Source organism: Lepisosteus platostomus, chromosome 13 (genome assembly GCF_059453375.1).
Source record: "Lepisosteus platostomus isolate fLepPlt1 chromosome 13, fLepPlt1.hap1, whole genome shotgun sequence".
Lineage (NCBI taxonomy): Eukaryota > Metazoa > Chordata > Actinopteri > Semionotiformes > Lepisosteidae > Lepisosteus > Lepisosteus platostomus.
Genome location: NC_142623.1, coordinates 365,556 through 378,143, shown reverse-complemented (window position 1 = coordinate 378,143; position 12,588 = coordinate 365,556). Strand labels below are relative to the sequence as shown.

The 12,588-nt window shown below is 55.1% G+C and overlaps 2 protein-coding genes across 5 annotated transcripts; both read right to left on the bottom strand.

Annotated features, from left to right (window-relative positions):
• Positions 1-3,280: 3,280 nt before the first annotated feature.
• Positions 3,281-8,369, bottom strand: lypla2 (lysophospholipase 2). Of its 3 annotated transcripts, none has more exons than XM_088602368.1 (10): positions 8,264-8,369; positions 6,555-6,647; positions 6,114-6,145; positions 5,952-6,017; positions 5,721-5,768; positions 5,521-5,591; positions 5,358-5,431; positions 5,175-5,276; positions 4,903-5,079; positions 3,281-4,771 (listed from the first exon to the last, which is right to left on the bottom strand). In XM_088602368.1, the coding sequence occupies exons 2-10, from the start codon at positions 6,630-6,632 to the stop codon at positions 4,721-4,723; spliced, it is 699 nt and encodes a 232-aa protein (XP_088458494.1). In that variant the 5' UTR covers positions 6,633-6,647; positions 8,264-8,369; the 3' UTR covers positions 3,281-4,720. The 3 variants fall into 3 exon arrangements, with proteins under 3 accessions (XP_088458494.1, XP_088458495.1, XP_088458496.1); XM_088602369.1 differs by having other exon boundaries at positions 8,252-8,275; XM_088602370.1 differs by lacking the exon at positions 8,264-8,369 and adding an exon at positions 8,027-8,181.
• Positions 8,370-10,183: 1,814 nt separating this feature from the next.
• Positions 10,184-12,522, bottom strand: pithd1 (PITH (C-terminal proteasome-interacting domain of thioredoxin-like) domain containing 1). Of its 2 annotated transcripts, XM_088602371.1 has the most exons (6): positions 12,211-12,521; positions 11,825-11,868; positions 11,352-11,429; positions 10,984-11,088; positions 10,524-10,632; positions 10,184-10,445 (listed from the first exon to the last, which is right to left on the bottom strand). In XM_088602371.1, exons 1-6 carry the CDS (start codon positions 12,400-12,402, stop codon positions 10,344-10,346), a joined length of 630 nt encoding a protein of 209 aa, XP_088458497.1. In that variant the 5' UTR covers positions 12,403-12,521; the 3' UTR covers positions 10,184-10,343. The 2 variants fall into 2 exon arrangements, with proteins under 2 accessions (XP_088458497.1, XP_088458498.1); XM_088602372.1 differs by lacking the exon at positions 11,352-11,429 and having other exon boundaries at positions 12,211-12,522.
• Positions 12,523-12,588: the final 66 nt, after the last annotated feature.

Genomic DNA, 12,588 nt, shown 5'->3' with positions numbered 1-12,588 from the left:
CTTTGTCCCTGTTCCTAAGAAACCCAGAGTCAGTTGCCCGCAAGACTTCCGCCCCGTTGCCCTCACATATCATGTTATCCTGAAGTGCTTCGAGCGGCTGGTCAAAGCATACATCACCTCCTCACTGCCTGACACCCCAGACCCACTGCAGTTTGTGTATCACCAGAACAGGTCAAAAGAGGATGCTATAGCCACTGCCCTCCCACACCTGGATAAGAAAGGAACATATGTGAGAATGCTGTTTGTTGATTACAGCTCAGAATTCAATACCATAGTGCCCTCAAGACTTGTCATCAAGCTCCAGGACCTGGGACTGAGCACCTGGAATTCTTGACGGAACGTCCGCAGGTGGTGAAGGTGGGCACCAACATATCCTCTACCCTGAATCGAAACACTGGAGCCCCCCAAGGCTGTGTGCTTAGCTCTGTCCTCTACTCCTTATTTACCCATGATTGTGTCGCCAGGCATCACTCAAACTCCATCATCAAGTTTGCGGACGATACAACAGTCATCGGCCCGATCACAGATGGTGGAGAGTCTGCGTACAGGGAGGAGGTTGAAACCCTGGTTGCCGGTTCAAATCCCGCAGCCGGCAGAAAAATCCTACTCCGTTGGGCCCCTGAGCAAGGCCCTTAACCCCAACTGCTCCAGGGTTGCTGTACAAAAGCTGACTCTGCGCTCTGACCCCCAGCTTCTCTCTGTCTGTGTGTCTCATGGAGAGCAAGCTGGGGTATGAGAAAAAGACAAATTCCTAATGCAAGAAATTGTATATGGCCAATAAAGTGATCTTATCTTATCTTCTGAGCATCAGTAAAACTAAGGAGATGATTGTGGATTATAGAAAACACCAAGAAGTAGATCACATACCTGTTTATATCGATGGGACTGCAGTGGAGAGGGTCAGCAGTTTTAAGTTCCTGGGAGTTAACATCAAAGAGGACTTAACCTGGACCCACCACACCAACACCGTAGTCAAAACAGCACGGCAGCGCCTGTTCTTTCTCCACAGGCTAAAGAGATTTGGCATGCCGCCACATATCCAGGCCAACTTCTACAGGTGCACTATTGAGAGCATCCTGACTGGTTTTATCACTGGCTGGTATGGGAACTGCTCCGCCCGGGATCGCAACGTACTGCAGAGGGTGGTGAAGTCGGCACAGCTCATTACCGGCTGTGAGCTATCAAACATCCAGAAGATCTATTTAGCTAGATGTCTTAGGAAGGTCAGGTCCATTCTCAAGGACCCCAGTCATCCCAGTCACAAACTGTTTTCTCTCCTACCACCCAGCATACAGTACCGAAGCATTCAAAGTCAAAGTCAAAGTCAAAGTCCAACAGATTACGGAACAGCTTCTTCCTCCAGGCAATAAGACTGCTAAATAGCCAACCTGCAGCTCCTTCAGCAAATCACCCCTAATGGCTACATGGACACACAGTTTTCATTGTATTCAGCACACTGCACTACCTGGACATAATGTATTGCATACACCCTGGACACATCGCAGCTCTGTTTATATTGTGCTCTGTCTGAGTTTATTTCATTGAACTTCTATTGCACTATTACATATTATTATGTAACATTTTTTACCTTTAATTTTGTGATCCCCTCCCTGGTGAGCTTGCAGTAAAGACATTTCATTGCTAGCAACTACTGCTGCACGCTGTATTATTGTGCATTTGATAAATAAACTTTGATTGATTGATTGAGGTACTGCACTGTGGGTCTCGGACCCGGACACTTTAACCTCCAGGCAGGAGGTGCTCCTGTGCGCAAAGGGTGGTGGGAGGATGGAACAAGCGGCCGAGCTCAACCGCCCGAGTTGCTATGGCCGAAGGGAGAGTGGCCAGTAGCCAGACGAGGTGCTGTCCTGCCAAGGGAGTCAGGAGACACTCCCTGGGACCTCTGACCATCCCAGTGTGTCTGAACATCCCTGTTTTTAAACCTTTTCCACAAAAGACAAATAAGAAAGGTTACAAACGAGGGGATGTCGTTTGGCCCACACAGCCCGCTTGGTAATTAGTAATTGTAATTGATCTCCGGATCTTATGCAGCTGTATCTCGAAGGTCGCCTGTTCCATACTCCCACTACTCTTCATGTAAACTCTTGAGCGGAACTCTTTGGATATGTTTTCTTAACAGATTTGCTGTGGGTTAAACATGAAGGATTTGCTCACCTCAAACCTTTAACGTTAACTGAAGAGTTCTTTTTTTTATCCAGAAATAGTCTGCAAGAGCACACTAGTAAAGTGAGCTGGGCCATGGGTAAACTGGTCACCTCGGAGGTGGCAGCACGAATTCACCTTTTAGCCACCAGAGGGCGGTCTTGAATTGCATTAACCTGCACTTCTCAGTGAGAATAAAACAGGCAACATTTCATAGCTTCTGATGGCATTTGTTCGAATGGTCTTTGTTCTGTTAATATTTAGAGTTCGATTGATGAACACTCCACAAAATTTGAAAAAATAACTTTACTGGAAGGGACTGCACACCACATTGTGTAACGACTTTCCTGGCTTAATACACTTCCTTATTCCTGTGCACATGCACTGACTAATATCATTACATACTGTATATATTCATTATACACATCACTACAGTCTGAAGGACACCTGCCTGTCACCAGATGTTTAAAGAAACCTAATTAAACTAGTTGATATTCATTTATTTTTACCATTTTCTTTGGATATTTACAAAAACACACACTGAGACACACCTAACTGGACTGGAGACACTGCTGTCCCTCTCCTCTCACACTCCCCCTGAATTCACACACTGACACACTCCTGACTGGACTGGAGACACTGCTGTCCCTCTCCTCTCACACTCCCCCTGAATTCACACACTGACACACTCCTGACTGGACTGGAGACACTGCTGTCCCTCTCCTCTCACACTGCCCCTGAATTCACACACTGACACACTCCTGACTGGACTGGAGACACTGCTAGAGACACTGTTGTCCCTCTCCTCTCACACTCCCCCTGAATTCACACACTCCTGACTGGACTGGAGACACTGCTGTCCCTCTCCTCTCACACTCCCCCTGAATTCACACACTGACACACTCCTGACTGGACTGGAGACACTGCTGTCCCTCTCCTCTCACACTGCCCTGAATTCACACACTGACACACTTCTAACTGGACTGGAGACACTGCTGTCCCTCTCCTCTCACACTGCCCTGAATTCACACACTAACACCATAGTTGCTCGCTGTCACGGCTCCTATACGACCAGGTACACCATCATCACCCTCAAAGATTGACATCAGAGCCCAGGTGATTTTGGGGGATTTTTTATTTCACATACAGGTGTCTGTCAACAAAAAAGAAACTAAAAAATGCTGCAAAGCACACAATGGGCTGCCCCTGTCCATCAGACCCATCTCCTCCTGTCCACCGACACAGGACAAATCCCACACCTTCCCAGCTCCCAGAGCAAACAAAAACCCGACAAGCGAGGAGACGGGCCAGAACCACACAAGTGCTGCTCAGGGCCCTCCAGCACGGAGCAGACTGGAGATCCGACTCGCACGAGGGAGCAGGAGGAGGGGCGCGCCAAGGGTTTGGGATCAGGGAGTTTCCAAGACAACAGCACTGGCCTGTCAGTCCTCCTCTGTCTGATAAGCCCCTCCCCGCACCCCACTGCACCCCTCCCTTTCCACACAAACGGGGAAACTCGCAGCCCCCCGGCTCTGCAGACAGACACCCAGGCTGCAGGCGGAGTTGGGGTCGCAGTTTGTGGCCGAGAGGACAGAGGGGAAGAGAGAGACGCGCTGAGGCTGGGAGCCCCTGCTCCTCTCTCACACAACCATCACATTCAAGAGGCCCAGAGCAGAACCGAACTCAAGTTCACCTGGGATCAAAATAAGAGCCGACAGCACAAAGACACACCTGCTGCCCAGAGGCGTCTGGATTCCCAGCTCTACTTCTCTGCAACTAACAGGTCTTCAATAATTTCTGTTCTCTTTGTACTTTCTATATATATATATTTTTAAAAAGGTTTGATTGTTAATTCAGTTATTCACTTTTATTACAAAGTGTAAGTGTGTTATCAAAGAGTTGGGATGACAGTAGAGTGCAAGGTGACCTTTGATCTTTGACCCTGCAGGGGCTGGCAGGCCACGAGGGGAAGGCCTGTTGGGGGGGGGGGGGGGGGCAGCACACATTTAAAAACCAAAAAACAAAACTCCTCACACGACCAAAAAACAAAACCGCAGCTTTCTGAAAGATATACAGTACATCTGTGTTTGGAAAAAAAAAGTGTTGCTTCCTTGTTTAGAAAAAACGAAACGAAAGACGGGACAGGCCAAGCCCAGCGGTCTGTTTCAGGAAGGGCGCCCGCAGTCAGCTGGGGACAGCACCTCCCGGTGGGCACACCCAGACTCTGCAGCCCCTCTGCAGAGGGCCTGTCTGTCGCTGTGGGGCTCCAGGGCCGGGCTGGGCCCCCTCACCGCCGGGGCGAAGTCACAGTGGTCTGCAGACTCGAACACAGTGATAGAGACAGAGGGGGCACAGGGGTTCCGGAGGGCGGAGCAGGGAGGGGGGGGGACAGTCAGTGGGAACCCCTCAAAGACAGGACAGGGCAGGGTGTGTGCGTACAGCGCATGGGTTCGGGGGGGGGGAGGGGCGGGCGGGGGGCATTCTTGGCTGTTTCAAGTCGGGGATGGCGGGTCAGCAGTCAGAGGTGAGAGGCCGCTGTCCAGGGTCACAGCTGAGGTCAGATCCGGGGAAGCTGCTTCTCGATGAACTCCTTCACTGCCGACATCTCCTGCGTGAGACAGAAAGGGTTACAGCAGCAGGAGGAGGAGGAGGGAGCGAAGCGCACAGTGCTGTCAGAACAGTGCACACAGGAAACACACAGCTGACCACACACGGGGCAGGGCAGGGCAGGGCGCTGACCTGCGGACAGGAGCTGTGCATGAGTCCAGGGAATGTGTGGAAGGAGATCTTCTGCGGAGAGACGATGCTCTTGAGCTTCTCAGCCGTTAGAGCACCAAACTGCACCGGGATCATGGGGTCCATCTCCCCATGGCACTGCAGGATCGGGGTGTCCTTGTTGACGCTGCCGCTGGCGGCCTGCGCAGCAGACAGAGACAGAGTGGCCGCGGGTCAGCGGCTGGACACAGCGGACATGCTGGACACGGACGAGTGCCAGGGAGAGAGGACAGTACCTGAGGGAAGCTCCTGTGCAGAGGCAGCCAGCAGCTCAGCGCCACGACCCCGGCCAGCTTGAACTGACAGGTCAGAGCCGTGTAGAGAGACAGGGCGCCGCCCTGAGGCAGGGGAGAGAGGGGTTACACGTGAACTCCGGAGAAGAAAGGCCCCAGCGCCCTGAGAGAGACCCCCCTCCGTACCTGAGAGAACCCCCCCAGCATCACGCGGTGAGCTGGGATCCCGTTCTTAACCTCATGGTCAATCAGGGCCTTGACTGCAGACAGACAACGGGACAGGGTATTGATCAGATTGCAGCAGCACACAGCCGGATTGATCGGCTTGTCCCCAGCCCCCCCCACTCACTGTTCTCAGCCGCCTTCTTGATTCCAGCTTCATCCTCTGGGGACTCTGGGCTCAGCCCCATCAGGTCGAACCTGCAGGCAGACAGACAGACCGTCAGGAGAGCTCCGGGACACAGGCCGTCCCAGACGGGCCATCGGGAGAGCTCCGGGACACGGGCCGTCACCCAGATTCAAGACAGGCAGACAGACAGAATAACTCACCAAGAAGGCATGACCATCTTCATGTTGAGAGTGACTGGGATTCTGGGCCTGTGGAAACAGGAGATTGGGAAATTCCAGGAGACTCGGGATGAGAGACAGACAGCACTAACGCTCACTACCAGCTCAGACATACACAGGCTGTTCGCAGTCACCCCAACACTGACAAACGCAGGACAGAGGAAAGAGCGTGTCGCCTCTCTCCGGCAGACATACAGAGGAACAGACACTCACGCGTGGGGACAGATGTACTTCACATAGGGCAGCCTGATGGAGGTCATGGCATCTGCCCATCCATGCCTGCGAGGGAGAGGAAGAGGAAGAGGAAGAGGAAGAGTCAGCAGGGGGCGGCCGCGAGTCCGCTGGTAATGCCCAGACTGAGACGCTCAGACTCACCCTGTGTCTCCCAGCCCGTGGAGGAAGATCACCTGCAGAGGGAGAGAGGGTTAGAGAGGGTCACGGGAGTCCGGCCCCACAGAGCTGTTAACAAGCGCGACTGGACCCGGTAAAGACCCCGATCAGCCCAGCCCAGGGAGCAGCAGGGTGCCGCCAGGCCCGGTGACCCGCTTGGTTCTGTGAGCAGTGGCTCAGCAAGGCTGGACCTGAACACCAGTGTTCACTACCGATACACCACCGTCCAGAACCGCAGCAGGGCTCCGGCTCCGAGCAGAGGCAGCAGTACGAGCGCTGTGCAGACAGGGGGCGCCAGGGGGCTCTGTCCTCATGCTGAACGCCGGCAGCCCGGTTCTGGTGGCCGAGTGGCGCAGCGCGCTGAGAGAGAGGTCTGGCGCCTCAGCACCGCGCAGCGAGCGGGCGACGGCGGTAAGCGGGCCTCACCGCGGCGGTCTCCCTCTCCGTCCCCGACACGGTCACAGCCTCGGTGAGCAGCGGAACAGACATGTTGTTACCACACATACACTGGAGGGGGCGCTGCAGAGACACAGGGAGAGGAGACTCGCTGAGTACACGCCGCTGGCCTGCACACACACACTTCCTGAACGCAGCTGGCCTGCACACACACACTTCCTGAACACCGCTGGCCTGCACACACACACTTCCTGAACACCGCTGGCCTGCACACACACACACACTTCCTGAACACCGCTGGCCTGCACACACACACACTTCCTGAACACCGCTGGCCTGCACACACACACACTTCCTGAACACCGCTGGCCTGCACACATACACACTTCCTGAACACTGCTGGCCTGCACACACACTCCCACTCCCTGAACACCACTGGGCTGCACACACACTCCCACTCCCTGAACACCACTGGGCTGCACACACATTCCCTAAACACTGCTGGCCTGCACACACATTCCCTAAACACTGCTGGCCTGCACACACACACTCCCTGAGCACCGCTGGCCTGCACACACTCAGTGAACACCGCCGGCCTGCACACGCTCACACTCACAGACAGACAAAGGCACAGTGTTGGTCAGAGGGAAGTGGAGAGAGAGGACAGCAGCTCGTTACCACAGACACCTCCTACCAGCTCCAGCCTCACACAGACTGAACACCCCGCCTGAACACGATCTCAACAGACTGAACACCCCGCCTGAACACGATCTCAACAGACTGAACACCCCGCCTGAACACAATGCCTGCAGACGGTACCCCACTCCTGAACACACTGCCTACAGACTGAACAGACAGTACTCCCGTCTGAACACGATGCCTACAGACTGAACACCCCACCTGAACACGATCCCTACAGACTGAACACCCCACCTGAACACGATGCCTACAGACGGTACCCCACTCCTGAACACACTGCCTACAGACTAAACACTCCGCCTACAGACAGTACCCCCATCTGAACATGATGCCTACAAACTGAACACCCCGCCCACAGACAGTACCCCCGTCTGAACACGATCCCTACAGATGGTACCCCCCGCCTGAACACGATGCCTACAGACGGTACCTTCCGCCTGAACACTCCGCCCACAGACAATAACCCCCGCCTGAACACGATCCCAACAGACTGATCACCCCGCCTGAACACAATGCCTACAGACGGTACCCCTCGCCTGAACACAATGCCTACAGGCGGTACCCCTCGCCTGAACACAATGCCTACAGACGGTACCCCCCACCCCTGAACACAATGCCTACAGACGGTATCCCCCACGCCTGAACACAATGCCCACAGGCTGCGGGACGCTGCCTCCTCTCTCTCCCGGCTCATTCCCCCACACAGGAAGAGGTAGAGACGGAGAGCAGAGGCGTCCCAGCCGCCGCGACAGACAGTGAGGCCGGTGAGCTAGCTGGCTTTAAACCGAGAATAAAATCGTGACCCGCGGTGCGAGGCCAGAGCGGAGTCGGCTGGTTCCGGTCCGATCCGCACAATAGCCCGGCCGCAGCCGCAAGGATCCGTGGTGTTTTCCCGGACCACACCGCCCCGGGACCGACTCCCCAGCCGCACCGGCCTCCCGGGACCGGCCAGGCAGTCGGTCCCGTTCGCGAGAGGCCCGACCGGCCAACCTGTCATGTTCGAAACAGCCCGGTTCGGTCCCACATACACTCTCACTCACCGCCCGCTATCCCAGATCACACCGGAACTTCCGCTTCTGCAGAGAGGGGCGGAGACGGAGGGGGTCACGGAGAGGTCAAGTCACCCCCCCCTCCGCGGCCCCGCAGCCCTTCCCAGCAGCCCCTTCTCCCAGACATTACCGACGCACAGGCTCGACTAACTATAATAATAATAATAATAATAATGTTTCTATACAATTTCTTGCATTAGGAATTCATCTTTTTGCATACGCCAGCTTTTCTCCATGGAGACACAGTCACCCAGACAGGGAGAGAAGCTTGGGGTCTGAGCGCAGGGTCAGCCACTGTACAGCGCCCCTGGAGCAGCTGGGGTTAAGGGCCTTGCTCAGGGGCCCAACGGAGTAGGATTACTCTGCCGGCCGTGGGATTTGAACCCGCAACCTTCCAGCCACAGGGGCAGATCATGAGCCTCAGAGCCACCGCTCCGCCCCATAAAGCACATTGTTCTGTCATACACACAGGAGGCTCGACAAATAGTGTCATGTAATGATTATAAATACAGGTTCTGAGTAATTTTGTATTATGAGTCTCTTTTTTATTAGTATTAATATTCATCACATCTTACATCATCATCTTACACTTTTCTGGGCACTTCACTCAGCATTTTACAGGTAATGGGGATCCCCTCCAGCACCACCAGTGCAACCCCACCTGGAGTCTACACATTCCACACAGAGACCACAGCAGAACTCACACAGGACTTGGCCAGCAGCCATATCACCCTGCAACTCACAACTGGCAGCCCACTTAAGCTCAGCAGGTGTGAGCCTGGTCAGTACCTGGATGGGAGACCTCCGGGGAAAAACTAAGGCTGCTGCTGGAAGAGGTTTTAGTGGGGCCAGTAGGGGGTGCTCACCCTGTGGTCCATGTGGGACCTAGTGCCCCAGTATAGTGACGGGACACTATACTGTAAACAAGCGCCGTCCTTCGGATGAGATGTAAAACCGAGGTCCTGACTCTCTGTGGTCATTAAAAATCCCAGGGCGTCTCTCGAAAACAGTTGGGGTGTTACCCTGGTGTACTGGCCAAATTTCCCATTGGCCCTTACCAATCATAGCCTCCTAATAATCCCCCTCTATGAACTGGCTTCATTACTCTGCTCTCCTCCCCCCTGAGAGCTGGTGTGTGGGGAGCGTTCTGGCGCACTATGGCTGCTGTCGCATCGTCCAGGTGGGGCTGCACACTGGTGGTGCTGGAGGGGATCCCCATTACCTGTAAAATGCTTTGAGTGGAGTGTCCAGAAATGCGCTATATAAGTGTAAGTAATTATTAACTACAGTCCACACCAGGCCCACTGACGGGAGGTGCCCTTTGACCTACCTGTCTTTGCAAACTGGAAGAGAGCAGGAGAGCCCAGAGCAAACCCTGCTGTACACAAGAAGACATGCAAACTCGAACCCAGGACCCAAGCTCCCTTGGAGTAACAGTGCTAATGTTAAGAAAAGACGTCGAAATGTGATCTGTGATCGAAATCTTCCAGGTGGTGACAACTACCTTTGAAGAGTGGTGTTTGGAAAAGCAGGTCTGGCACAGACACCGGCCAGGCCTGGAGAAATCTGAGCGGCTGTTTGAAACGCGTCCCCTGCGGTGCTGTGACAGGGAACTGGCAGGCAGGTCCCTGTGGGTGCCAGTGTGCAGGCAGGGAGGGGCGTAGATGTCCAACTCCAGCCCTGCGGAGCTGCAGGTGCAGAACGACTGTCCTTCAGGGCCTTCCGGCACACAGCACAGTGTCCCGCCAGCGCAGGGTCACAGAGGAGCGGAGCCAGTCCCAGCAAGCAGCAGGTGCAAGGCGGGGCGCCCAGTGCAGACGACAGACCCGCGAGAGGAATTATTTCTTCCCCGGACACCAGCCCTAAGCTCCAGCCCGCACTGTAAAAGACAGTGAGCCAAAACACCCCGGGTCCAGTGTCCACACAAGTGTTTATTAGCAAGAAGGTTCACATGCCCACACAGTCAGCCGCAGACGCGGTCACACACCCAGAGCTCCGCGTCCTGCTGAGCAGGATCGATCTCCGCGTCCGGCTGGTCAGTCTGCCCAGCCCCACCCGGCCCGGCCCTCCCTCAGGAGATGAAGTGGGTCTGGGGTGTGATGTTGTCCACTCTGTGGTCAGCAGGGTTGGCCGAAGCCTCGTAGGTGCAGATGGTCACCTCATGCCTGTGAGCCTGCGGGGGAAGACACTGGTGAGCACATGACTCCGCCCGGCTGCTACCCCCCCCCACCACCCCTGGCCCACCGCGGACCTCCGTGAACTCGCCGCGCAGCCCGATGTAGTACACGCGGGAGGAGTCGGCCCCGAAGTTCCTGGAGATGTGGATGGAGAGGTGCTGGACGTTGGAGAACCGAGCGATCCTGCAGAGAGAGGGGAACAGCACAGGGTGTTCTCAGGTGATTGCGGAGTGAGCCCCTGGCAGCTCCTGAACTGTGAACGGGGACAGAAGCCGGCTGCCAGATGCCTGAATTCGGCCTGCAGTGATTACAGTGCAAAAAGAGACCAGGACTCTGCATAGTGCAGAGGGCAGGACATCGTCAGTACCAGCGGCCTCTGTGTCTGGGGCGTGAGACGCGTGTGAGAGGGGTGTGTAGGTGTGTGAGAGGGGTGTCAGAGGAGCACTAGGTGTGAAAGAGGGGTGTCAGAGGAGCACTAGGTGTGAAAGAGGGGTGTATTAGGTGCGCAAGCGATACAGAAGACGGGGCATGTACTTGGTGGGGTACTCCAGGTCTCCCTTAGTGTCGCGGTTCAGCTGGAAGGCCTGGTCTGGCTCACGGCCTGTGTCATCAAAAGACATGTGTGGAACATTCTTATACCTGCAGAGAGAGAGAGAGAGACACCACTCCGTCACCACGCAGGACAGAGAGAGAGAGCGACACCACTCCGTCACCACGCAGGACAGAGAGAGAGAGAGACACCACTCCGTCACCACGCAGGACAGAGAGAGAGAGACACCACTCTGTCACCACGCAGGACAGAGAGAGAGAGAGAGAGAGAGAGAGAGAGAGAGAGAGACACCACTCCGTCACCACGCAGGACAGAGAGAGAGACAGTCACCATGCCAAACGGACAGACTCACAGCCGCATCTCAGAGGGGTGAGAGTCATCATCCTCTCCACTTATCACCACACCCTTGAGCTTCACACTGCCAGTGAACCTGGAACACAGAGAGACAGAGAGACAGGTAGACAGCAGGGGGAGAGAGACACACAGACAGACAGGTGGACAGCAGGAAGAGAGAGACACACAGACAGACAGGTGGACAGCAGGAAGAGAGAGACAGACAGGTAGACAGCAGGGGGAGAGAGACACACAGACAGACAGGTGGACAGCAGGGGGAGAGAGAGACACACAGACAGACAGGTGGACAGCAGGGGGAGAGAGACACACAGACAGACAGGTGGACAGCAGGGGGAGAGAGAGACACACAGACAGACAGGTGGACAGCAGGAAGAGAGTTTGAAAGACAGACGGGTGGACAGCAGGGGGAGAGAGAGACTGACAGGTGGACAGCAGAGATGAAGACAGGTGGATTTCAGGGAGATGTCTTACGGGATATTGAAGAGAAGCTCCTCATCAGTGTCGCTCTCTACAAACTGAGGAAGACAAGGACAGAAAGAAGGAGGAAGACCAAGGATGAAGGACTAAGATTAATAAAAACTAATTTAGATTTAATTAACTCTTTAACCTCTGTCTGTATTCCTCTCATTATCCGCCGTATTTGGTCTCAGAAGCTCTTACACGGGTACTTCTAAACATATTTCGTGAAGACGATCCGATCTTGCTTGGAAAACACTGCTAACGGTCTTACTGACGCGGACTACCGAAGGGGGAGCCAAGATGGCGGCCGCCACGGCGCAGTTGCTCTGTTGCCCCGGTCTCCCGGACCGGCTGCGCCTGCAGCACGCCCGCAGGTCCAGCCGGTACCGACCACACACCTTCTCGCGGTCCGCGCGCTCCTCCCAGGGCTTGAAGACGAGCCTGCCGTCTCCCTCCCGGCTCTCGTTCAGGCACTGCAGCTTCTGCAGGTCGATGCGCCGGTACAGCCCGAACTCCAAACCCCTCTCCGCAGGCTCATGGTCGGCCTCGCACCCGCAGCCGGGCCCGTGCCCGTGTCCGTGTCCAGACATGTCGATTCGGCCGGAGTGACCACGTCCGCCCACAGCGCAACCCTGTAAACTTAAGTTGAGCGTGTCTAACTCGCGCCCCACGTCAGAGAGCGGAGCTCCTCCACGTGACCAGGAAACGAAGTCGCGCCCCTCTCACGTGACGAGAGATCAGCACGATCAAATAAGTATAATGATAACCACAAAAAT